Source organism: Triticum urartu, chromosome 6, assembly GCF_003073215.2.
Source record: "Triticum urartu cultivar G1812 chromosome 6, Tu2.1, whole genome shotgun sequence".
NCBI classification, from domain to species: Eukaryota; Viridiplantae; Streptophyta; class Magnoliopsida; order Poales; family Poaceae; genus Triticum; species Triticum urartu.
The window spans coordinates 192,670,404-192,698,212 of NC_053027.1; the positions used below are offsets into that span (position 1 = coordinate 192,670,404).

At 46.8% G+C, this 27,809-nt stretch overlaps 1 protein-coding gene across 2 annotated transcripts; it reads right to left on the reverse strand.

The window, feature by feature from the left end:
* Positions 1–17,532: 17,532 nt before the first annotated feature.
* LOC125512327 lies at positions 17,533–27,587 on the reverse strand. Of its 2 annotated transcripts, none has more exons than XM_048677415.1 (8): positions 27,279–27,586; positions 26,352–26,771; positions 25,849–25,901; positions 25,296–25,703; positions 23,108–24,791; positions 22,531–22,619; positions 21,174–21,315; positions 17,533–18,498 (listed from the first exon to the last, which is right to left on the reverse strand). In XM_048677415.1, the coding sequence occupies exons 1-8, from the start codon at positions 27,514–27,516 to the stop codon at positions 17,891–17,893; spliced, it is 3,642 nt and encodes a 1,213-aa protein (XP_048533372.1). In that variant the 5' UTR covers positions 27,517–27,586; the 3' UTR covers positions 17,533–17,890. The 2 variants fall into 2 exon arrangements, with proteins under 2 accessions (XP_048533372.1, XP_048533373.1); XM_048677416.1 differs by having other exon boundaries at positions 18,206–18,498; positions 21,145–21,315; positions 27,279–27,587.
* Positions 27,588–27,809: the final 222 nt, after the last annotated feature.

Here is a 27,809-nt window from a genome sequence, read left to right on the forward strand (position 1 = left end):
TATGCCATCTCCTCCGACTCCGGCGACACATCCCGGTGACAGCCGCAATACCACGCATCTTCTTGGGCCGACACACGACCCAGAGCTCCATCGCACAGCCGTCGGCGAACGCCGCCACCGCCGGCACGCGCCCGACATGGGGAACGACGCCACCGCACACCCCAGCGCTGACGTGCAGCGCCTCCACACCGCTTCGCTGTGCCGCGCCTCCGCAGCTTCCTCGCCGCGCCACCACGACCTCTGCGCCACCACGTTCGCCGCGGACTCACGGCGGATCGACAAGGCTCTGATACCAATTATTGGGACAAACCTGGTCCGGCGACGAACGCCGAATAGCCTCCAGCGGTACGACCGCCGGACGAACCTTTTATTGTCTCTCTTGCTCAAACGGAGATAGAAGAAGTGCTAGACATAGATTTTCAGATGACGTACGCCTCGCCGCACGAACGGCGCCATGCCCGCCGACGAACGGCGCAACGGCCGCACACACGGCCTTTCTTTTTCTCTTAACCGGGCACAATACCCCATCTACAATGGACTGGATTACATGGCTTAAATAGCCAGACTCACCGGCCACCCCGCAGCCTGAACGCACACATATCTCAACCACATGCAACCATATCATCCGATGCATGCACGTAGCTAACAACTCTGGAGTCTAACCAACCTACGTGCATGACACACACAACCTAATCAACTGACTCAATCATGATTATCCTAACATCCGCGGAGGCCACCTCGCGCCCTCAGTGGTGTGTGATCCTCAGTGGTGTGTGATCGCCGGCACGCGTCCGGTCAAGTCGCCGGCGCTCCGTGCGACATTCCACCTCGCCGAGCCCCCGCGCGCCTCCCGCCTCCTCGTCCCTGCCCACCTCCTCGGGTCGGGTCCACTCCCGGGCGTCGACAGAGGAATCATGGGCGCGCTCTTCTGCGACGTCCGCGCCGTGAGCGCCGACGGCTTCCTCCTCCTCCTCAACTTCCTCGACGTCCGCACCACGGGCCCCGTCCTCGATAGTCAGCGCGCTGACCCATTTCGGGACGCGACCCTTTCAACGCTCCCGAGGCCACGCGGTTCGTCTGCAGCCCTCTCAGCGGCGAGCTGTTCCGCCTTCCGGACATCGACGGCACCAAGGAGACACTGTGCGACAACCGCCTCGGCCTCCTCACCAAGGCCCGGCGCGGTCACGGCCCGCCCGACAGGTACGCCATCGCCGAGCTCCTACAGGAAAAGGAGCCCTCGAGGTGCTTCTCCATGAGGCGCTTCCTCTCCGAGACAGGGTAGTGGGAGAAGCTCACGGGCCTGCCGTCCCCGCTCCCACTCCCGCTGGCGCGTCGGATGGAGGTGGACCACGAGGCCGTGGCCTTCGGCGGCCGGCTCTGGTGGGTCGATGTGAGCTGTGGTGCCGTCTCCGCGGACCCGTTCAGCGACCGGCCCGAGCTCCGCTTCGTGGAGCTCCCGGAGGGCAAGGAGCGGGTGGCCCCTGATCCCCGGACCCTGTGCAGATACCGGCGCGTTGGGATCAGCGAGAGGAGGCTGCGTTACGCCGTGGTGTCCCAGTGCGACCCCTTAGTTCTCCGTTCGTTTGCCCTCAATGGCGACGACGATTGGACACTGGAGCATGAGGTGGCGCTTAGCCCACTCTGGACGAACGGGGGCTACCCCTGGCTGCCTATGGAGGAGACACCAAGGATTGGCGTCATCGACCCCATGAACGCGAGCATCATGCATCTCACCATCGGCAACTATGTTGTCACCGTGGACATGGACACGGGGAAGGTGGTTGCTAGTGTAATTGTCTCGGCGGCGCATCAGCTTGGTCTAATCATGACCGATGGTGGTTTCTTTCGGGCATTTCTGCTCTCGCCGTGGCTTGGATCAAGCCGGATTCCTCGTGCAGGTAATCGACTTGCATGACTCATTCTTCTGAAATGCATGATTGAAAATAGCTAAGTACTCCCTCCGTTTCAAATTATTTGTCGCAGGTATGGATGTATCTAGATGTATTTTAATTTTACATACATTCATTTCTGCGACGAGTAATTTGAAAGAAAGGGAGTAGTACGTATAATATAAGATCCAATTAAAGTTGTACGTTCAATTCTTAATCATGATGCGTGAACTCAAATTCAGGGGGGCATTTGACATGCATAGGCTAAGTACAATGCTCAACTATTAAGTTTGTTAATTGATTGGGAATTAGAAATGCATGAAGCGTTTGATTTGCCTTGGCGAAAGATTGCGTAACCTCCCAAAATTGATATATTGGGAATTAGGGGCCAAACTGTAATCAAGCTTGTTTCGAACATGAGAATGGTGTTACGTTCTAATTCAATCAAACAAGGTTGTTGGCTTCGCAAGGATACGATTTGTTGACTGGTGTGGGAATAAGAAGTTCCTCTACACTTTCTTTGTTCACATTCTACTTAAGTATTGAACACAAAACTTTCTGCGTCAAACTAGCAAAGCCCAAATTGTTGTCCGGTCTAAAGCATGGCTAGGGGGTTATCTGCCAAATTTCAAGGTTACTGATGTATGTTGTACATTTTTCATCTTTTTGTCACTCGGTCTTAGATGAAGGATGTCATAGCCTCTTAATCATTCATCTATACTTTCTTTGTTTCACCGACTACTCAAGCTTTTTTTTTGGACGTCGTAACTGCCACACGTGTGGTGTATCGGATGGTTGTGCTGCACGCCCTGTGTGACACGGAGACGACCCCGCCCGCACGACCGCGTCCGGGCGCGCACAGCCACAGACCGCACGTCCGGTGCAGCACGATCGCCCCACACGAGCACGTACGGGCGAGCAAGCACGCGGCTCGCATGACTCGTCTCGGCCGTCGCCCCTCCCCGCCTGCGAGCCACACGTCCCGTGTGTCACACGCCCTGCGTGTCAGTAACCACGCGTCCCGTCGCGATTGCCATGGTCCGGACCCTCTTCAGTTGCCATGTTGCCATGTTGCTGAACTACAGTTGCCATGTTGCTGAACTACAGTTGCCATGTCGGACAACTACAGTTGCCATGGTTTCTCAACTGCAGTTGCCATCTTAGGTCAAGTGCCGGATGTCATTTTTGGGCAACTGCAGTTGTTGCCATGTATGGTCTTGTCTACTACAGTTACCATGATTTGAAAAACTTTAGGAATTGCCACCTACTAACACTGGACAGTTGCCATGTAGCACTAAGAAAACATGGCAAAAAGTATGTTTCGGGTAAAGAGAGAGTTGCCATCTGCTTACAAGCACGCTAGAGGCAGTTGCCATGTACCCTGCAAAAACACATGGCAACTGATAGCTTTGGTGTGTGGGAGAGGAGACGGGCATGTGAGCGATGGTGGTATCTTTAGGAGTTGCCACCTACTAACACTAGACAATTGCCATGTAGCGCTACAAACAGACGTGGCAACAATAACATGTTCGGGTGAAAGAGAGTTGCCATCTGTTTACAATCACAAATAGGGCAGTTGCCATGTATCCCTCAAAAGACATGGCAAATGACAGCCTGGGTGTGGGAGAGTGGGAGAATGGGCAGTCGTGGGAGATGGGGAACAGAAATGGTGCGTGGCGTGCGGGCGCGACATCAATTTCATCGCACGCCCCGACTGACGAACCGTTAACCGCGGAGAGAAAACGGCGTGCGGGCGAACTCCCTCACACGCCACACACACGAGTTGTCCTACGTGGCACACAAATTCAGTCTTTTCATGCCAAGATTCGTGCAAAAAGCGCTGGACGGCAATGAAGGCGTGTGGACGAGTTGGCTAGCACCCACACGTGTGAGCATTAACATTTTCGTTTTTTTAGGATAAAAGAAATGCATTAAAATCAACCATCAGGGTTGCAATCGGACAGTAGAATTTCTTTCAGCTCCAAAGGAACTTCTGCCATGAAGAAAAAATCACCATATCTTCTAGCCAAGTCAGCAAGGCTATGTGCTAGCTTATTCTGCTTCCTACTCACCCATCCAATCTGAAACGAACTGAAAGAGTTCAGGAGAGCCTGAATGTCATTGATTATGGAGAAAAGACTGGATTGGTTAGGGACGCCAGGTTCCAATGCTTTGGACAGAGCCATAGTCTACTCAAGTAATAGTATATTGTTGTCATGAAAAAAAGTTTGACCGCTTTAATCAGCATCAAGCTGTGGATATGGGTATGCTGTGACGATCTACTGGAAAACGTAAATTCTTCATTTGTTTCGGAAGGAAAACTCAATTATTATCTTTAGTGCACAGAAAACTCTACTGTTATAAGCTGTTTCGAGTTGGTATTGTTTTTTTAGAAAAGGGGACATCCCGGCCTCTGCATCAGAATGATGCATATACGGCCACCTTTATTAGCGAATAAGAACAGGTTCAACAATAGTCTTAATGTCTCAAACAAAAGCTGCTCACAAAGAGCTAAGGAACCAAAATAAAAGCCACAACCGGCTGACAAAAAAGAGATAGGAAAACTAATTGCCTATCCTATTACATTACCGATATCCAAACCGGCTGAAAATATCCCATGCTACCATCTTCTATCGGATAGATCTAGTAACCAAACGCTTCTTGGCCTCCGTCGGAGTGAGTAACGACCACATACGGATCCACGCAGTGGCTCGGAAGATAACCTGCAAAAAGTGAGTGTTTGTTGTTCTGTTAAAGACCAAATCATTTCTGCAATTCCAGATAGTCCATAATAAAGCACATATTCCTACACGAATATGTCTTGTTGTTTGGGACTCAATCCCATCCAACCACATCCCAAATAACGTGCTAATACTATTCGGTGGAGTAATATTGAAGGCAATGTTAACTGATTGCCAAAGAATCTTTGCCAGAGGACAATCGAGAAAGAGGTGTTTGACTGTTTCATCCGTATCACAAAAGCTACATCGAGAGGATCCACTCCAGTTGCGTTTAATCAAGTTATTCTTAATTAAAATGACTTGTTTGTGTACAAACCACATAAACACTTTAACTCTCAAGGGAACTTTGACCTGTCAAACATGTTTCGAGGTAGGAATAGAACTTGAACTAATGACATCCAAATACATGAATTTAACCGTAAAATCTCCATTCCTAGTAAGCTTCCAACACAACTGATCCGGACGTTGAGAGAGTTGAACATCCATCAATCTTCTCACAAGATGGAGTCAAACTTCCCAACGGTTGCCGGCTAACGCTCTCCTAAAGCTGATATTTAGAGGCGTGGACTGGCATACTGACTCAAGGTTGCATCTCTCCGTTGAACAATACTATAGAGAGAATGATACTGAAGCGCGAGAGGCGTGTCCCCTAGCCAAGTATCCTCCCAGAATCTCGTAGAAGTACCGTTACCGACTATAAACTTGGTCCGATTGAGGAAAACCGATTTTACTCTCATCAGTCCTTTCCAGAAAGGCGAATCCATCGGCCTCACTGTCACCTAGGATAAAGTTTTGGATTGGAGGTATTTATTGTGCAGAATCTGTGCCTAGGTGGCCTCGGTCTCTCAAGAAAGTTTATACAACCATTTGCTAAGGAGACATTTGTTCTTTACCTCTAGATTTTCGATACCTAGACCCCCTTGGTCCTTCGGTCTACAAATAATGTCCCACTTAGCTAGTCTATACTTCCTCTTCAGGTCATCACTTTGCCAGAAGAAACGGGATCGATAGAAGTCAAGTCTTTCCCGAACTCCGACTGGTACCTCGAAAAAAGACAATAGGAACATGAGCATACTTGTATAACGCCCTCGATGCGGCTATATCTCCCACGTGTTGAAGCACGACTTAGAGGCATAACCGCATTGAAAGCAATGTCGCAAGTGAGGTAATCTTCACACAACCCATGTAATACATAAGGGAAAGAGATACATAGTTGGCTTACAATCGCCACTTCACACAATACATGAATAAAGCATTACATCATCCAGATACAATCAAGGTCCGGCTACGGAACCAAAATAAAAGAAGACTACCCCAAATGCTACACAGATCCCCGATCGACCCCAACTGGGCTCCACTACTGATCAACTAGAACGAAACAACACAAAGGACAAGATCTTCATCGAGCTCCTCCTTGAGCTTGGTTGCGTCCTCTGCACGGTATCGTCGGCACCTGCAAGCTGGTTTTGGAAGTATCTGTGAGTCACGGGAACTCAGCAATCTCACACCCTCGCGATCAAGAATATTTAAGCTTATGGGTAACGTAAAAGGTATGAGGTGGAGCTGCAGCAAGCGACTAGCATATTTGGTGGCTAACATACGCAAATGAGAGCGAGAAGAGAAGGCAAAAGCACGGTCGAGAATCTATGATCAAGAAGTGATCCTAGAGCAACCTACGTCGAACATAACTCCAACACCGTGTTCACTTCCCGGACACCGCCGGAAAGAGACCATCACGGTAACACACGCGGTTGATGCATTTTAGTTAAGATCAAGTTCAGGTTTTCTACAACCGGATATTAACAAATTCCCATCTGCCCATAACCGCGGGCACGGCTTTCGAAAGTTCAAATCCCTACAGGGGTGTCCCAACTTAGCCCATCACAAGCTCTCATGGTCAACGAAGGATATTCCTTCTAGCGGGAAGACCCGATCAGACTCGGAATCCCGGTTACAAGACATTTCGACAATGGTAAAACAAGACCAGCAAAGCCACCCGAATGTGCCGACAAATCCCGATAGGAGCTGCACATATCTCGTTCTCAGGGCACACCGGATAGGTCAAGCTACGAGTAAAACGAACCCTCGAGTTGCCCCGAGGTGGCCCCGCAGGCTGCCCGTTTAGGACCAACACTCAGAGGAGCACTGGCCCGGGGGGGTTTAAAATAAAGATGACCCTCGGGCTCGCGAAAACCCAAGGGAAGGTTATAGGTTGTTAGTGCAGATGGTAAAACCAAGGTTGGGCCTTGCTGGAGGAGTTTTATTCAAGGCGAACTGTCAAGGGGTTCCCATTATAACCCAACCGCGCGAGGAACGCAAAATCCGGGAACATAACACCGATATGACGGAAACTAGGGCGGCAAGAGTGGAACAAAACACCAGGCATAAGGCCGAGCCTTCCACCCTTTACCAAGTATATAGATGCATTAATTAAATAAGAGATATTGTGATATCCCAACAAAATATCCATGTTCCAACATGGAACAAGCTCCAATCTTCACCTGCAACTAACAACGCTATAAGAGGGGTTGAGCAAAGCGGTAACATAGCCAAACAATGGTTTGCTAGGACAAGGTGGGTTAGAGGCTTGGTTCAACAATATGGGAGGCATGATAAGCAAGAGATAGGTATTGCTGCATAGGCATAGCAGAAGAGCGAGCAACTAGTCAGCAAAGATAGAAGTGATTTCGAGGGTATGGTCATCTTGGCTGAAATCCCGCAAGGAAGAAGAACAAGTCCATAAAGAAGACAAACGGACGTAGACGAACGGATCCTCACAAACGCGACGTTATCGGAACCAACCCGACGAAGCAACACCGGAAAGAAGCGCACAACATAGTAAACAGCCAACACATGAACATGGTATGATATGCGGGATGCGGTATGCGATGCATATGCATGATTTGCAAAGGAATGATTGAACATGGCCTCAACTTGGAAATCCAAGAGTGCCACTGGAAAGGTGAGGTGATTTCAGTTGAAATCGATATAAAGATCACCGGAATCGGATGCACAGTTTGGAAATGGCAAGCAAAACAAATATGGCACCGGTCTGCGATAATCAGCGAGTGACCAACTAAATGCACCAAGTTAAATATGCTAAAGCACTCAAACATGACAACAAAATACATGGCAGGGATCCAATCATGATGCTTGACAAAAGATGAACACTGAGCTACGGCTAATTCATCCATTAACAGGTTCAAACAAGCATGGCAAAAGGGCAAACGATAACAGGTTTCAGACTTAGTGAAATTAACACAAGTCTGGAATTTATTATCAGGAAGCACACTTTAGAACATGAAAACTACATACTACAGGAACATATCATGGCAAAGCAAGGCATGGCATGAAGCTACTCAAAGCACTTAACAAAAATCCCTTAGTGACCTTGAGCCAAAAGGGATTCAAAAATACAGTTGCAAGCATGTGAACATAGCAAAAACATAAACAGATTCAGACTTAATGAAAAACTGGAGCATGCAAATCAGTTAACGAGTAGGCATGTTAACGAGCTCGATGCACTCACTACAGAGCATTGCGTGACAAACTAAGCATACACCCATCAAGAATACATGGCATAGAAGTTAGACATGGCAAGAACATCAACATAGCATGCACGGATCAATAGCAACATTCTCGGCAAAATCGCTAAACATGTCAACAATCTGTCAGGATCATAATTTAGCAAAAGTAGAGCTCGATTGACTCAAGTTAGGATGCTCCATAATTGCAAACAAAGACATGGATGGATAGAGCACCACAATGTTAACAAAACATCCTTACTGATCATCCTCAAAAGAGGCACGGATCAATAGGAAACAACATGAACATATGGCATAACGACAAAATCAGGACAAGAACTTAGTGAAATTCTAAGTCCCTAAAATCAGCATTACCGATTACGCTACTTTGCAAACTTGTGCTAGTCACCACACATATCACAAAAATACATGGCAAGCACCTCTGTAAAGATAGCATGGCATATCACAAAACACATGTAGAGCTCAGGATCATAGCATGCACACATTAATCATGGCAAAAATGACAAAAAGCTATTTGATGAAACAGATCTGACAAATTCATCACATAGCCCTCTTCCAACAGCATTTTGGGCATCAAGATGAGCTCAAATGAAAATGATGCTATGATATGAAATAATGTACTCGTCGAGACGAACATTTTGATATGCTACACGCACGAATCGGAGCTACGGATGCAGAGTTATGATGCTATGAAAAGAGGCATATGAAACAGGAAATCTCAGGACTTAGACAAAAAAATGAACACACTGAGTGGCAGATAACTAAGATACGCGCTAGGCGGGGTTTAGCGGGGCTACTCACCATGGGTCTGGCCCAGTTCAGCGGAGAGGCGGCGCGGACCGGAGGAAACAGGCTGAGGCTAGAGGTGGGCCGATCGCGGTGCGGGCCCACAGGGCTGATTCCTCGTCCTCCTCCCGATCCGATCGGGAGCGAGAGACAGGGCGGCGGCGGCGCACCATGGAGCTCCGTCGAGAACGCTGAGGACGGCGGGGAGGCCGGGACCGACGACAGGCGGCAGATCCGGTGAGGTCCGGCCCATCCGGCGACGAGCAAGAGGGCGGCGGCGCCATGGGGACGACAAGGAGCTCGGGCGGCGAGGACACAAGAGCACGGTGCTCCGGCGAGGTTGCAGGCAGTGGCGGAGAACTCCGGCGAAGGGTGGCGCGCGGGCGCGGTGGCCGTCGAGCGGCGTCTCCGGCCAGAGGCGCATGGCGGCGGGTGCGGATCCGCGCCTGCGGGTGGCGGCGGCGACGACCGGGCCTGTGCGGGCCCGCGATGGGCTCCGCGGGCCGGCGCGGTGGGGGCGGCGCGCTGGACAGGTGGCGGGCCGTGATTGGCGCGGGACGGCGACGTTGCTGAGGTGGCGCGCTCCGATTGGTCGGAGTGATGTGGCGGTGGGGTGGACACGTCTGGCGGCGGAGTGGACATGTCCGGTGGCGCGCAGAGGAGGTTAGGGTTTCATCCGCGAAAATTTCGGGGAAGGCCACATATTTATAGATAGAGGGAGCTAGGAGAGTCCAAATGAGGTGCAGTTTTCGGCCACGCGATCGTGATCGAATGACCGAGATGATGGAAGAGGTTTAGGTGGGTTTTGTGCCACTTTGGAGGGGTGTTGGGCTGCAACACATACGAGGCCTTTTCGGTCCCTCGGTTAACCGTTGGAGTATCAAACGAAGTCCAAATGACACGAAACTTGACAGGCGGTCTACCGGTAGTAAACCAAGGCCGCATGACAAGTCTCGGTCCAATCCGAAAATGTTTAACACACGCACACGAAAAGAGATAGAAAGGACCACCGGAGGACATAGGAGCGCCGGAATGCAAAACGGACCTCGGGGAAAATGCTCGGATGCATGAGAGGAACACATATGTAAATGAAATGCACATGATGACATGATATGCAATGCATGACACGCAAGCAATGACAAGGCAACAACAGCGAATAACTGGAGGACACCTGGCGCATCGGTCTCGGGGCGTTACAACTTGTGAGCACTGAATTAATGAGAATTAAACGGTCTCCACATGACATCAGTTTGCCCTTCTAGTATCCCAACTTCTTCTCAAATCAATCATCAATGCACTTCCATTCTCTATTTGTTATCTTACGATGATGAATGGGTATACCTAAATACGTGAAAGGTAAAGCCCCCAATTCACATCCGAACAATTGCTTACACGCCTCTTGTTCCTCTTTGGCTCTTCCAAAGCAGAACAATTCGCTCTTGTGGAAATTGATTTTTAGTCTGGTCAATTGTTCAAATAAGCATAACACCAGCTTCATGTTTCTCGCTTTTACCAAGTCATGCTCCATAAAGATGATTGTATCATCTGCGTACTATAGGACAGATACACCTCCATCAACTAGATGAGGTACCAAACTACCTACTTGGCCAGCATCCTTAGCCCTCCCTATAAGAATTGTCAACATGTCGACTACGATGTTGAACAGAATAGATGACATTGGATCTCCTTGTCTCAAGCCCTTATGCATTTGGAAATAGCGACCTATATCATCATTCACTCTAATTCCAACACTTTCTTTTTGCGTGAAGGATTCCACCTGTTTTCTCCAGGCTGGATCAAAACCTTTCATCCTCAACGCTTGTTGGAGGAATGGCCATTTGACTTTGTCGTACGCTTTCTTGAAATCCACTTTGAAAACAACCCCATCTAGTTTTTTCGTATGGATTTCATGGAGCGTTTCATGCAGGACCCCCCCTCTCAAGGATGTTTCGGTCTGGCATGAAAGCAGTTTGGGACGATTGCACCATAGAATGCACAATCTGTGTGAGTCTATTTGTCCCAACCTTGGTTAAAATTTTGAAACTTACATTCAGAAGGCAGATAGGCCTGAACTGCTCAATTCGCACTGCCTCTGTTTTCTTAGGAAGCAAGGTAATAGTTCCAAAATCCAGATGAAACAAGTGAAGCTGTCCAGAGAATAAATTCTGGAACATCAGAAGCAAATCCCCTTTAATGATATGCCAGCATCTCTTATAAAACTCCGCTGGAAATCCATCCGGCCCCGGAGCTTTATTATTCTTCATCTGAGAAATAGCTTCAAACACCTCTTTCTCCGAGAACGGAGCAGTTAAAATATCATTCTCATCGGAAGCAAGCTGAGGGACATCCTCAATCCGTGACTCATCCAGAGAAACAAATTATCCTCCGGAGGCCCAAAAAGCTGCTTATTGTAATTAGTGATGTATAATTTAAGATTCTCCTATCCTACAATCGTCCCTTCGTCTTGCTCAAGCTGAAAGATCCTTTTCTTTCTATGCTTGCCGTTGGCGATCATATGAAAGAATTGAGTGTTGGCGTCCCCCTGGATCACCCTGCGAACCTTCGCCTGCAATGCCTACTTCAATTCTTCTTCTCGCAGGAGCTCTTTCAATCTCATGTCCGCATCTAATTTAACATGAAGTTCCGTTGAATCTAAGATCATGGACTCGGCTTTGACATCTAGGGCCTAAATAAGGGTAAGGAGCCTTTCCTTTTCAACCTTATAAATCTCACTGAGATTCTTAGCCCACCCACGCAAGAAACTTCGCAGGTGTCGAATCTTATTCTGCCATCTCTCAATCGGAGACCTTCCTCCTACATCTTTAGGCCACTCCCTGGCTATAAGATCAAAAAATCCTTCTCTCTCGAACCATGCTAGTTCGAAAGAGAAGGAATTCTTATTCCCCATGTGCGTTGCCTCGCCGGAGTCAACCAGTAAGGGGGTGTGGTCCGAGATTCCGTGCGATAATGCCTGGACAGTAACCAGGGGAAACTTCTGTGCCCAGTCAATGCTCGCGAGGACACGGTCTAGCTTCTCAAAAGTGGGGGTTGGCACAGAATTAGCCCATGTGAATTTTCTTCCCGAAAGCTCTATCTTTCTCAGATCCAAGCTTTCAATAATGGTGTTAAACATGAACGACCATCTGTCATCAAAATTATCATTGTTCTTTTGGTCTCTCCTTCTAATGATATTGAAATCACCTCCCACTAAGATTGGAATCTGCTCAGACCCGCAAATGACTAAATCCGCCAAAAAATCAGGTTTGAGTTCTGGTTGTGCAGCCCCATAGACCACCACCAGGGCCCAATTAAACCCATCGACCTTCGACCTAACCCGAAACTTGACGGCAAAATCTCCCATGACCACACTTCGGACTTCCAACGTCTCGCATTTAACCCCAAGTAAGATCCCACCTGATCTTCCTCTCGGGCGAAGACAGTGCCAGTCATAATCAACACCTCCCGACAATGTGTTTAGGAATTGAGGAGAAAAGTTGCCTCTTCCTGTTTCAGAAAGGGCAGTGAAGTCCAACATATGTTCGATAGAAGCCTCTGCTAGAAATCTTCTTTTAGCCAAGTCCCTCAGACCTCTGCTATTCCAAAAAATTCCTCTCATAACTCGTCATGAAATTTTTTGGTCATCCGGTTCCTAGCACTTCTACGCACCGCCGAAACTGGGTAGGTTTTGCGTTGCCACTTGCGCTTCGGCTTAGCAACTTCCTCCACCCGGTCCTCACAACCGGGTTCGGTGGGTCTACCGCAAGGATCCTCTATAGGTTCACTCTCCCCAAGAGGTAAAGAACCTTCCTCCTCCTCAGTCTCAGAAGGGGAAGGGGCAAGATCTGCACAAAGCGTATCTAACACCCTGACACCCAACTGAGCAATATCTGAATCGTTCATAGGTTTAACGACAGCTAAATTGTGAATCATGTCCAAAGCCCGATCTGCTTCAAGATCCAAGATGTCATTAACCGAATGCGAGATCTCATTATCATTGCTACCTAGTGAAACTCCTAACTAGTTTGCATTATGAATAATCTCAACATCTGAAAAGTGCAAAATAGAATTGAAGGTATTGGCCGACATACCAGTAGTGACCTCAATATCACGAAGCTTGGCCGCCCGCCTGGCGCACCTCGGCTGCATGTCATCAACGTCCGGCTGGTCCTGAAGATCCGGGATACCTCCAAAGGCGATGACCTCCTCCCTAGTGGTCTCGATAGGGGTAGGGCCTCCCGCCCCACCCCCACCGAGCGGATGTAGAGCGTCCTCAGGACCCGCCGCCGACACCAGCCCCGGCGAACGTAGGGGGGAGAACGCTGGGCCACCTGCCCACGCTCCCCAACAGCCGCTGACAGCTCAGTCGTCGGCTCGCCCATATGCTGGCGATGGGAGATAAGAACAGGGGCCGCCTGCCCCTGCTCCTCTCCAAGAACAGCTGTCGCGCCGGCAGGAGAGGCACCCACAGAAGCCGACGTCGGCAGGAGCAATTCTTGCGGCAGAACCGGTGACTGCAGGCCCACAGAGCCAACAGACAGCGCAGGCGTGTTCACCCTGACCACCGCAGGAGAAGAAGGAACTGAGGCCTCCTGCCTCGGTCTCCCTCTCAACCTCGGGCCATCACCGAGCGGCAAAGAAAGCACCTCATCCGCGGTCCCCAACCATGGCTCAGCAGCAGAAAGAGAAGGGGAAGAAGGGGCCACCTGCCCACGATCCTCCACCCCCTCGGTAGAGACCTCACCCACAGCAAAGTCTAAAGGGGGAAGCATGCCCTCCAGCACGTCATCAGACTCCACCCGATCGCTCCACAGCCTAGGAGGAGCAGAAGCAGGCTCAAAAGAACCGAATCTCAGCGTGTTCATGGGTACCGTAGTAGAAGGAGCAGCCCAGACCCAGGCGCCTGCAAGGTGGGGCTCGGCCCGTTGGCCGTCTCAGGCCTAACATCATCCCCTCGCGTCTCCGTGTTCCCCGAACCATCATTGTTATCATGCATATCCACATTCATCCCAGCCATAGCCTCAGCAAAAAGATATGTATCCTCAAACTCAATATCAAGATCGAAAACCATGCCCCTGTAAGTCCACTTGACCATGTCAGGCACAAACTCAATATCGAGGACACTCACTAGCAAGCGTGCCACTCCATTAGCTCTGGTAAAAGCCATATCTACCTTCTCGGTCTTTCAGACCAGAAACCCCAAGCTAGCAACAACCCGAGCATCCTGAAGCGGCTTGTAAGGAGCCCCTGGGAAACGCAGCCAGACCTGGGTAAGAGGCTTGCCCTGCGGCTCAACTCGCTTTCACTCATGGAACTCGAGGATGCACTCAGTACCAAATACTCTGCATAACCCAAAACTCAACATACGCTCCCAGTCCTCCGAAGTAGGAAAATCAACCTTATAAGAATTGGCATCGAGACGCGTGAGCTCCCACTCAAAGTTACCAAGAACTAACTCAGTGAGCCTGTGCATAATCTGCGCCTCGGACACATCACTCTTAGTAACTTTGACAATCCCTGTAGTTGTGCTCTGGGGTTCGTCAGGTATCTCCCTCGCACTAGGAGACTCAAAAAACATCAACTCAGCACAATAAACGCCATAGATGGTGATACTCGGCATCTGATCCCGCAGAATAGGGCACTCCCCCGTGTCATGCGTAGGCTTGAGGCAGGTATCACAAAGTTCAGTTACACATTCCCCAATAAAGTGGCCCCTCTCACCACAGCGATAGCACAACATCTTGCCTTTCTTACGAGCATACTTGGAGGTTCTATCTGCATCTGTCTTATCGGCAGTACCAACAGCATCCGACAATAAGGTCTCAGTCTCAAGAACCACAGCAGAGGCCAGCGTCGTGACCACCTCCATAGCCTGTCGAGACACATCCGACACCTGACCGGTAGCAACCACCTCAGAAGATGACGACGGTTCCGCGACCACAGGCGGAGGAGGTTGGCGATAACGGTTCCTACCACCGCGACCACCACGATGTCCTCGGTAGCCATCTCGCTGCCGGTAATCTGGGCCAGATGCCCCCTCAGCAAAACCTTGGTATTGTGGGCTGATGCTATGTTCAAAGTTACTATTTCAAACGTTTGTGACGAAAAGGAGCCATTTTCAGGCAAGCGGGACAATGCCAGGAACAAGACTCTGGCAGATGTTCTGATTCGCTCAAACTGATACTAGAGCAGATGAAGCATGCAAGGTACCAGCCAATATCTTTCGATACTTTCTTATATTTAATTCTTCTATGACCTTATCAGGATACTGCATTCCTTTCTATCCATCCAGCGTGTATACATATCTGTGCTCCTGCTCGGTATTCTTGGTGTGTGTTCAGACTTCAGAGAATCTGTAGGGGAGTTATTGATCTGGATAAAACAGATCAGGGGTGCTGGACAGCGCTAGTTTAGATCGCTGCTGCTGCTCTTTCCTGGGCCCTTGGGCGTACCATAAACGATTTGATCTTTTGAAGCTACCAAGCTAATCCATCATCTGGCTGACGCACTTCGTCAATTTGCAGCAACGGCGTGCGTTTTGGAGTTAGATGCAACAGGAGGTGTTCGAGATCATTTTCGACGGGATTCAACCTATCATCATCAGGGGGAGCCATTGGAGTTTGGGGAGTTTTTCTTAGCTTCGATCAAGACTCTTGCCTTTCCAAGTTTTATTTTGCTTTGTATGGCTATCTTGTAAACAGGGCCAAACCTGAAACCTGACAACTTTTGAATGGAAGCTGGGCGATAAACCTTTTCTCTAAAAGCGTCATGAATATTTTACCAAATACTCCCTCTGTAAACTAATATAAGAGCGTTTAGATCACTATTTTAGTATTCTAAACGCTCTTATCTGTAAACTAATATAAGAGCGTTTAGATCACTATTTTAGTATTCTAAACGCTCTTATATTAGTTTACGGAAGGAATACTGTATACTACTACTAGTTTTAACTGGTTCCTACATATTGATTATGAAGGCACATGATAAAAAAGAGGAAGTCAAAGATGAAAGAAGATAAAAAAAAGAGAAAGTCAAAGATGAATGCACATGAAGAAGAGATTGTAGGCTAGTTCACAATGTCGAAAAAGGCTTTCGCCGCCCCTCTTTATATATAAAGCAATGACCAGAGATATAAATCCGGACACAACACGTCGCCAACCCATACAACACATACACCCAAAGCAAGATACAAGGGTGTTCTTCCCCATTAATGAAAGATACGCATGCTATGCGTATCCAAGGAAAAAAAAAGATACAAGGGTGCCGATGCACCGCAACACTATCCAATCGACCACCAAACACACTAAGGAACCATTTGGGGCCGGCGAGGACCTTCCGAGACCTAGCCACCGAGAAGAAGTGAAGCATGACAATGGCGAAGTATGGAATCCAAGGCGGTGCCTTCAAGAAGGGCACGGCATCGAAACTCGCCACCGCCCGATCCTGAAGATCAAGTTTTCACCCGGAGCAACATGGAGAGAAGAGAAAACCATGACGGCGCCTTCATGAAGGAAACGACGTCTGCAGCCGTCGCCACCATCGGCCGGAGAAGACCAGGCAAGTTATGCACTCTGGTGTTAACCCTCCGCCAAACATCACCAACCATGCCACCCACTGTGACCATGGCTGCCCGACGGCACCCAAGACGCACGCTCCGCCCACGAACACCGCGTCTTCCGCCGCCAGGGCCGCCACCCTGCATCCAAGCAACTCCGTAAACACCCAAAGGCCTTGGCTTTGGCCTAGCTAGCAGCACCCGCCTATGGAGCAGCCAACAACCGCCCTGCCTCGAATATCATCAGAACTCGTTAAAGGGCACACGGCCGAAGAAAGGGGGAGGAGAGGACGCATCTGGATCGGTGCACCCCCGCACCGGCGACGGGTGCCCATCAGGGCCTCCCATCCCTCTGAGAACTCCCCACCGGACACAACCCTATGTCGCCTCACCGTGGCGGCCGATGCAGCTCAATGCGAGGCCACCAACGATAGCCCGCCCAACCATCAACAAGGAGCGCGAAGCCAACTCTCTCTCGCAGCCAAGAGCACTCACGGAGAGCCATCTCGATCTGCCCGCCGTCGTCTAAGGGCCGACACAGGGGAGGCCTGACTGGAGCTCAGCCAACACGCACCACCAGCTCGCGTGCTCTCCTTTCCTTGGCGGTTTGGTTTGCTTGTACTAGAAGACAACCAATATTTGATCATCTTTGTGTACTCATCTTGTCTTGAGTTCGTCTTTACCTCCCTTTAGCTTGATCTTGTGCTATCTTAAAACGGTCTTGTTTTGTACTACTTGAATCCCGACCTGACTTCGAGAAGACAAACAGCAGTGACCAGGGAGAAGTAAATCATCAGTGGAGAAATTGGCGTGCTCCGTATGATGGTTTTATGAAAATCATCACCAACGGGCCCTTCTCGTCTACTCCCTCCGTCCGAAAATACTTATCATCAAAATGGATAAAAAGATATGTATCTAGAACTAAAATACATCTAGATACATCCTCTTTTATCCATTATGATGACAAGTATTTCCAGACGGAGGGAGTACTACCTACCTCTGCTGAAGGGCAGCTCTGCTGGACGGGTGACTAAAATTAACAGCATGTCACTGATGCTTTCCATGCTATTTGTTTTGATAGAGATTGCTGGCATGGCATAAATAGCAAACTTCTAAATTCCAAACAAGAGTACGATCTACAAGATCATAAATGCAATGCTTTCCCTTATCCATCCAACTAACTGTGCACCAATGTGCCGAAACTAATTTAGCTCAAAACAACCAGAGATATATCAAAAATTTCTGTAGCCTCGACACGGGCGTTAAAACACAATGTCACTATGCCTCTGAATGACCGACTGATCCAGGAGAAACTGCAGTATGATGCCATACTGTAGTGTCAGCAGATATGTGCAAAATGGACTAAAAAGGAATCTTCTAACTGTCTGGCCATTCCAAGTGCCTGATCGGCCCTGCACTAACGTGCCACGCTCCTTCAGATAGCTCGTCAAACAGTTGGCTGTAACCCCAACCAGCGTAGCCGAGGAAAAACCACAGGTCCTCGGCAGATTGCTCGCCCGCCCTGATCCTTGCGATTACCCGGCCTGTAGCAATTATGTTTCCATAATAGAGGTCGGGTATGACTGGTGTGTAGCCCTCCAGGGCGGCTCTGGACAAACTCACAAGGTGGTAACCCTGCACCACAACAGGTCCGCCGTAGAAGAGAGGGGCAAGTTTGATAGGCTCCAGGGAGGTGTCCAGGTTCTTTAAGGTGTCCCAGCTTAACCTTTTGTTGATGATTAGTCCATGAAATCCCTCGTGAGAATCAGCCGATACAATGAGCACTCGAGCATTATCGAATGGAACTGCAGCACCAAGCTTTTCGGTGGCGTCGAGGATGGACCCCGTGACGATATGCACCTTGCGCTTTTCAGGTTGACTTGGCGGATCGGAACCAACATTGCTGCCACTCTTGTCCTTCATGTGAAACCGGACAGTCTGCGGTGCTTCATGTTGCATTACCATCCTCTTCTTTCGCAGAAATCCTGTTTGCCAGAAAGAGCAAGGCTTTAGAATGTTTATTACATACCACAACATTACCAAGCAATACATTCATAATAACTTTCTTATTGTCTTTTGTGTGATAGTTAGGGATGCATGAGCCAGCTGTGAACCAGTCAAGTAATACATCATAGGCAATATTCCCTCAAATTTCGTTTGAGCAGAACTTTCTTGTTGTGGCACTCTACAAAGCATGGACGCGGCCAAAACAGCCGAATTGCCGTTAGTTCGGCGGGACACGGCGATACGCCATGATTCGTATATTCCCCAGTATCCCCTGATTTCCAAATTAAAAAAAAGTACACGATGTTAGGGACACAGAAAGCCCAATAATAGTCTCGGCCCAATACAGCGCCACAAAAGTAGCGCTGCTCCACGCTCCAACGAACGCGCCGCCGCTGCCTGGACTCGACGCTACTGCCACCTGGACTCGGCCTCCCGACGGCAACCACGCTCAAGCGGGTAACCCAGCAGCCTCTCCTCAACCTCTTCATATGTTTGCTCATTTCTTGATGTTGAGTTGCTGCTGCTTCCTTCCCCATGTGCCCATGCCATTGTTGTTTGATGTTGAGCTGCCGCTCACTTGAATGCTGGTGTTGCTGTTTTCATTGTTGCTTGCTGTCAAATTGTTCCAAATGGCGAGTTAACTGCTACTCAGAGGGTGCCCAGTACGAGAAAACCCCGATCGCTGCGTTTCTCGGCCAGCCAGTTAATCGGGCTGTCAGACCGATTTATCGGCTGTCAGAACGAGAAATCGGCCCGCAGCGATTAACTGGGCTGCCACTTTGGCCTATTTAGAGCCCAAAATATCCACCCCGTCCACATCTCACAGCCGCGCCCGCGTCTAGGGTTAGGGAAATTTGGGCTCCCGCGCGTCCTCCTCTCCTCTCCCGCTCACGGACGAGCAGCCACCGGCGCCACCTCGACCACCAAGCACTGCAAGGACTCGTCGCCGATCATGACCGACGCATGGACGGACAAGAAAAGGAGCATAATGAACTTGTGTGTGCATTGCAAATTGGGGACTGCCTTTCTTGAATCAAAAGAGGCATCGACTGATGCACACACGAATCTATACATCTTAACCAAGTGGATGAATGCATTGCCAAACTTGGTATGAAGCTGAATCTTAACTACTGCATTACTTCCATTGTTCCTTTCATTGCTTTGCATCAATTTTCTTTCACTCATTGCTGGTATCATTCATTGCTTTGTAGGTGCTGATAATGTTGTGCAAGTAGTCACGGATAACGCTTCCAACAACATGGGAACAAAGGCACTGCTCAAAGACTTGAGACCAAAGATCTTCTGGACCTCATGTGCAACTCACAGCCTCAACTTAACACTGCAACACTTCTCCTTGTTATGTAACCTAGGATTGCATATTTAGAAATTTAGTACATTAAATGGTGCTATGTGGCCTAGGATATATATGGATATGGCTCTAGTTAACCTACCAATAAATGAGTTACCGATAAATTCAGTTACATGGTCGATTTGTTGATTAATCCCGACTCGGCACCCGACCGAGATGGTGATATCCCGAACATTGGCTGTCAAGGAGCATGGCGTTTCGGAGCGCCACTGTCTGTGCCAATTGTCTGTGGGTGAGAGTGAAAGGCAGCCTGGTCTCTACTCTCTAATAGACTAATACTAGCATTTGCCATTTGATGTACTGTTTTTATTTTTAACTCTGTATATTACATGGCATCTTTTTATATATATATACTTGCCATATCCACGAATGGCTGTTTTTGGAAAATGCTGTATCCTGTGTCCCCGTTGCGTAGTCGCCGTGTCCGTGTCTACGCCTGTTTTTTTTTTTTTGAGGGAAACCTTAAAATGAGCCTCCAATACCTCATATGTTCAGGATTCGGGGCAAAATTTTCAGTTCACCTTAAGCAAAAAAGACGGTAGGTGGGAGGAAAGTTTCACGTCAACCGCCACCGCCGCTAGCTCCTGATTCCAGCCGTCCCCGCCGCCGCCGACTAGCCGGCTGACGTTCCCTGCCCTTCCTCACCTCATTCTCAACGGCCATCATGCCTCTCGAGCTCTCGGGTGGCTGCGGCAACTCCACCATGGATGCGGGCTCGAGGTTGCAGCCGGGGCCTGACGGACATCGCGCCCCTCAGCGCGCGTCCTTGCGCTCTTTACTGCACGACCAGCATGCCGCCGAATGGCCAGCAGAAGCTCATCGTACTCTTGCAGCTAGCTCAACACGACGGGCAGCGAGGCGGCCGCCCGGGGACTTGGCTCTTCGGCGGGAGCGGTCGCGGCTGGGGGTGGCTGCTTATGTGGGTGATTTGGGGAAGAAGATGACCATGGGGGGAAAACAGAAAGGAAAAAAAATTAAAAAGCACCGATGGAAGGAATATTCATTTTTTACTGCAGAAATTTGTGGTATCTGTTCTACCGCAGCCTGTACGGTATCGTAAAACAGTTTTGGGTTTCCTTTATAGTGGTTTTACGGTACCATGATATAAGGGATCGGCTAGAGATGCTCAAAGATGTTAGTAATCTGCACTTCTGCAGTTGTATGCTTGGACAGCAAATGAACACAGGAGGGTGAAAACTCTTGTGAACAGTAGACAAACATAGATTACAGTACTTCGCGGATCCCAAATTCTTACGTACGAGTAGACGCTGCTTTTGCACCAACCTTTATATTCCGACATATGGCGAGAATTGCTCGCATGCGACTCCAGAAATTCAATTAAATTACCCAAAGACATTCCTCCTCCATATGATATTGCGCTTTTGTTCTCTGCCGGGAAAAGCAACACCGTAGGATAAAGCTCCTCCTGTGAGCATATGGAAATAATATCAATATTAGTCAAGTAAGCACTCAATACCAAAAGAAATGGTCATGTCATGCAAGGTAACAATTCAAGTGGGCTTGAGAGGAAAAGGTTTCCTAAAATATCCACTTAAACCTGGGTTGTTGAAAAAACACCGATAGCCATATAACATACCTATGGAACTCTGAGGAATGTTGGGTGTGATATTGTAATGATCACTGGATCATTGCAAAGGTAGCAGGGGGGGGGGGGTAGCGGAAGACCAGTTTATTGACTGACGATAGATGGATACATGCATCCGTGTATAGAGGGATGCCTTACTTGGTTCTCAAGTTTTATCTTATCTAATCTCATCTCTAATTCAAGGAAAGCTAAACCGATCTCTAGCTCTGTTTTTGTAGCTAATCTTTATTTGATTGTTGCCTGGTGCTATGGTTGTGGACATACCAGTGGAAATCTAGTACCGCAAAAAAAATGTATTCAAACATTTTAATACAGAACAATTGTCTTGTGTTAAATGAATTGAAGTTCCTGGTCAGCATTCTGCTAACACCATTATGTCCATAAACTGAACAGGTGGAGGGAGTTAAAATATCCCATTATTTCATCTAGCTCTTTCAAAAGGGATTGGGCCGAGTATGGGCCAGAAAGGAAGATTTGAATTTTGCACGAACCAAATGCCAAGTTGGCCCTATCATATGTAGATTACAAAATATGCTAATTAGATTGGCCATCTCTATATTTTAGTTACAGCTCATACCACTGCTTAACAGACTGTAGATATCAGAGTGAATCTAATGGTTGAATGACGAGGTCTTTTCAGACAGACCAGAAGCTAATGTACTTCCTGCATGATTATTATCAGTGCAAGCACCTTTATTACAGGTTATGACAAGCTATGAGGTCACTTGTTCTCTTCAACTTGAGCACATGCCCTGGCTGGATGCCTTCACTAAGTGTGCAATAGTGCTACTACTCTAGCTAACTAACAGTTTAAAGAGTTTACTAAGCACCATGTTCCCCATACTCTAGACTACTAGCTAATACAACATATTCCAAGCCAAAGCATGGTAACACAATGCGGAGAACTCATTACCAGTGCTAAAAATAGGGCTGTGTTTTTCCCTTACGACAAAAAACTGGGCTCATAAGAGAGTTCTTTTTGTAAATTTGGAGAAGTTAAATAGATAGAATATGCAATCGGTTATTCATTACTACCTTGTCTGCTGATTTTAGTAAATGATGGCAATCATTTGCTGTGCAGTCCATCATGTAAATAGTTGGAAGGCCCAAGTCTCCGCCATTCTCTGCATACAATATAATGATCTTTTTTGTAACAATAAATAAATAGCATTTGAAATGTAAGTAATAAAGATACATTCTTAGCAATGAACGGGCTATAATAAAATGTTTTCTGTACAATGGTTTTCCATTAATGTTCATATACTTTGCCAGTCTGCTTTATAAGTTGTACCTTGTATTAGTGTCCTTAAAAAGAAGTCATAAAGCGTCATGGTCCACTAGGTTAAGGCATTACTTTCGTTATAGAAAATGCAAATTGTGCAGGACAATTCCAGTCTTTTCTTGCTTTTAACTCGTGAGTTATGATTCATAACACCTAGGAGCCTAAGATAAGATTATATTTTCACCAGCATAAATGGATATATGTACAGAATTACTAGCATTACATCCCAAAAAATAAGTTCACTGAGATAGAAGGAAATGTTTGCACAGTTCAAAAGACAAAGGGGCAATGTAGGCTCTCCGCTTTCAACTGATGAGTTCAGGTTAGTACCTTCAGTCTGCAAACCTTGAGCCTTCGCAAACTGAGAATTCAAACTCATATAACTTTTGAATGATCGGTGCAATTCACGGACAACAAGCTCTGTTCTCTGGCAAAACCCACACCAGGAGTTGCTGAACAACACCAGCACATCCTTCTTCCAAGCAACACCAAGAGTTGCAGTATTCAAAAATGGCGTTTCATTTTTTGAATCACAACCTTCAAATCCAAAGACCAAGCGACAAAAACTACTTGCTGTCAAGAGAGGGATAGAATTTGCCTCGTGGAAATCTTGATTGACCAAAGGCGGCCTTGGAAGCTCCTTTGAACTTATGACAGATGAGGCTGAACGATAATATGGAGAAAGACTTCGATTCACAAAACTATCAAAAAAAATTGCCAAGGAAGGGTAGCTAAATTCACTTTCCTGAGGAAAGACGTAATGCTTTTGTTGAACTGGATCAATTATTACCAGGGATGGCATTCTTGATCCACCAGTTAAAGTTCTCAGAAGCCTATGACCACCATCAGCAAAGAAGAATGAACCAACAAAGTGGTTATCTGATATACTTGAAGTTACCTGCTCCGTATATTCAGTGTTGTCACTTGCAAGGATGCTGGAAGAGCTAAATGTTGCACGTGGAGAAAATTTGCTGTCACCTTTTTCTGATTCTTCATCTATATTAAACAAATCATCCTCGGAAATGAAATTTTCAATTCTTTCAGATTCTTGACTCAGGACTGAAAATACATCTTGCTGATTTGGCAATCCTGATTTCTCTTTGTTAGAGTTCGCTTTTCTGCCATCAGGTTCCAAAAAGTCCAGAACTTCTGTAACAATTTTCTCATCTCTGTGCTTTTGTAACTTGCCATGAACTTCATTGCTGCTATGCACATCAATGGAGGCCTCTTCCCGAAGATCAGGGCTTACATCAGAGGCCTCGACGGCTTGTTGTTCCTCCATTTCTGTATCACTACAATGAAGATCATTATCATTGATACCACAGTAGTGTGCAGGAGTTTTCTCAAGTATAGTCGGTGTTTGTCCATCATCAATATATTCAACTTTTGTTGCCTTGTTGTTTTCATGCACAGAAACTTCAGCGATACCATCATTGACACTCTCTGAGCTGGCAAATAAATCATCCATTCTTTGACTTTCTTGAATTGACACGGAATCCACCACTTGGACCTCAGGATCGTCAGACAGCAACTTTAGATCATCATTTTTTGTTACAAAACTTATCCTTGTTTTCTTTGACCTATGTGCTGATCTTGTTTTGTGAATCAGTTTTGTTAAAATTTCATATAAAGGACTATTAGTACTACCTTCGCTAGCACTTCTGTATGAAATACTTTCTCCATCTCTAACAACCATTACTGACATTTTCTCACCTAAATCCATATACTTCGAGGCCAAATCATGCAACCTAGCTGTCCCAGAGTGGCCATCTGACTTACTTGTGCTCAGTGCAGAAGGATCCGCTTTTGTGCGCATTCTGGAGTTACCACTATTTAGATCACCAGAAATGACATAAGGTGGATAATTTTTCTGAGCATACTCTCGTAGTAACTTGAGAGATAACTTGCTTTCATCTCTAATTTTTAAGGAATCAGATAATCTATTGATAAATAGAATAGCTGAGGGCCTATTTGCAGGAAACGTAACCTCGCCGCCACTCGCATCAGTATCAATCTACAAATATAACATGCAACTCCAAACGTCATGGCATGATGCATGTAAAATTAGAAGCATTGGATATTTTGGATAGGCCATGAGAAAAAATAATGTAGCAGAAATTCATAAAAGACAATGCCTTTTTACCAGATAAAACAAGATATTCTGTTATAGAGATCAACAAATTACATACTCTTACTATATTAATTATGAATAAACTGGATTGTTCTCTTTATCTTTAGCTTAAGAACATTTTTTGTGAGATATATTTGCAATAAAATAGAACCTGGTTCAAAGGATTTGATTGGTAAGAATAGATAAACAAAGGAGATATGGGCAAAGTAACAAGAATACAATAAACACACCATTCTGACATGCATTCTCCTCCTTTATTACCTACTAATTGACAATCACACCGAGAATACATGGAGAGAATAGCTATCTTCGTCTCAGAGTAATATTTAGCACATGTCATGTTCTTTTGGTAAATTTATAACGTACATGAAACGGACTTTCACTGACCTCTTTAACGTCAAGATTATGATAGGATTGCAGCAGGCTTCTTAGGTCATCCTCCTCTTTTGCTATAACTGAACAGGATGTGCATCCCAGATAATGAACACTGAGGAACCACGTCTCTGAATTGCTTGCATTGGCAATATCCAATGAAGATAATGGTAATTTTTCAGTAACAAGGCCAAATCTAACTTTCTCCGGAGGAAGAAAGTGTTCTCTTGACAGGGCAGTAAGCTTTGCATAGAAGCTTTCAAACTGTTGGAACTTTTGCACTGTGCACAACTTACTATTTTCATCAGTTGATATTCTAATGTGATCTGAGACACTTTGATTTGCTGTGGTAAATCCACCTTTCCAAGGAGAACCAGTAAGCTGACTCCCACCTCCAAAGGTCAGTTCATCATCTTCTATAACCTGTTTGTCATCTCAAATAAGTACATTTTCAGGGATCTGTCCTCAAATATGCTCAACCGTCATGGTTCAGACAGACATGAGTCCTCTCAAAAAAAAATCAGGAATATTAACCAGAGATAAATGCGACTTTCTTTGCTAAACTTACAAGCTCTAGACGCCCATCTGATTGTCTGGTCACTGTCTTCCCAGAAACGTCAACTGTATGATATCAATGAGTATAGCATCCAAATGTCAGAATCGAGTTGACATGATTTATCATCCATTCAGAAGTTTTATGGTGATCATGGAACATGAAATAGAAGGATTAAGGTAGATCAGTTTGAAAGAATAAGGCAGACCACCTAAAACTATGTCATCCTGAGTTTCCGATTATGGATATTTTACCAACTTACACCATGTGTTCTTGTGAGATCTTGAATCATTTATTAATCATTAACGTTGGTCAAGATGGAAACCTAAATTTAAGGTGTTTCTTCCCGTAAAGTTCTAAAAAAATGCATGCTCACTTTTGAGAGAAAGGGAGAGAGACAAAGAGCTATTCATGAATCGTAGTAACCAACCTCAATTTTAACAAGTGCCTCGTCACAAAGCAGAAAACAATACAAAATGTTGGATGAATCGAGGACAGATGACACAGAGTTGACTAACCATTCTCTGCGTGAGTTTTTGATGGAGTGACCCCACTGCTTCTGTTGCTTCTGTCACTAGCCAATCGAGTAAACCAACCACAGAACTCGGACAGAAGTACAGCTCTGTCAGTTGATTGAATAAACTCCTCCACATCATCTTTTGTATGCAAAGCCACAAAAGGGGCCTCCTCGTGCTTAAGTGACATGATATGTCGTACTGAATACAATATATCACGTGCACGAAGCTTTCCTTGATATTTGAACTGTATGGATTGTTGGTAGTATATGAACTTTGTTCCTTCAGTTGCACCAATAGCATCCGACAGCAACTTCTCAGAATTTCTGTACACAACCATCAACTTAAGGCGACCTAGCTCCATCTCCTCGGTTGCGACCAGCTGCTGTATTTCGGCCATCAGTGATCTTGACTCACCATACCCTATAAATGATCATAAGAAATAACGGTTACAGTGAGTTGGGACTCAATCTCATGCACACATTCTCATTTTCTGGAGCATGTGGGGCTTACCCAGATGGTAATGACTATGGAACAAACCTTGTACGTATTTGGAAATAATAATGTCGAAAACGTGAAATTGTGGAAAATTCATCGTAGTTTAAGAAGCGGCTCCGAGTCAATTTGGTCAAATAAAAAATGAAAAGACAGACTGCCTAAAATTGTCCAGGATCGTGTCATCGTGCAGAGTTTTGGAGTAAGAAATCGCACGGTTTGCCTTGTCATGTCGGCTGCATCAAATACTTCCTTGGCGCAATGGATTTTAGTGATTGCTTACTTATCCTTCCATGTACTTCAGAACTACTAGATTTCGAATGCAACATGGACAGAAAATTCTCGACTGTTTGATTCAACAACTTGACCTTGGCAACTACTCATGCAGTCAGAAACCAGAGCTTTCAGCTAGACAGGATAGGTCGGAGGGCTCACATGGCATGGTGACGACGAGGAGGATGTGGGGGTGGAGCCGGATCTGGGAGGAGAAGTTAGCCCTGGTCAAGACCTGCCACTCTGGGCGGCCAGCGGTGGCGCCGAAGCTTGACGCCGCCTTTGACTGTGGCGCGACGAGGAGGAAGGAGATAAGGAGGTGCGGCCATGCCGCGACGAAAAGACGGCGCATGGAGGCCGCCGTCCTCGGCTCCTCGCGGCCGGAAAGAAGATTTTTCATTTTTTTTGAGAGAGAGAGAGAGAGAGGGAAGAGGAAGTTTGGCGACACCGAGCGTATGATTAGTTTTTGGGCAAGTACATGGATGAACCCATGGCTCGGAAAGCTTATTTCTAAATGACAACAAATTGTGAAAAGTGTTTCATGCACACATCTTGACACTATATGTGCGGGCAAAAAGTTTAGCAAAAAACAACTTTTTTGGCCTGTGTAAAAAGACAAAAAATGTGTCGTGGAAAGTTATTTAGTAGCACTAAAATTTATCTTTTTCAAGGAGGCAAAAATAAAATATGTTT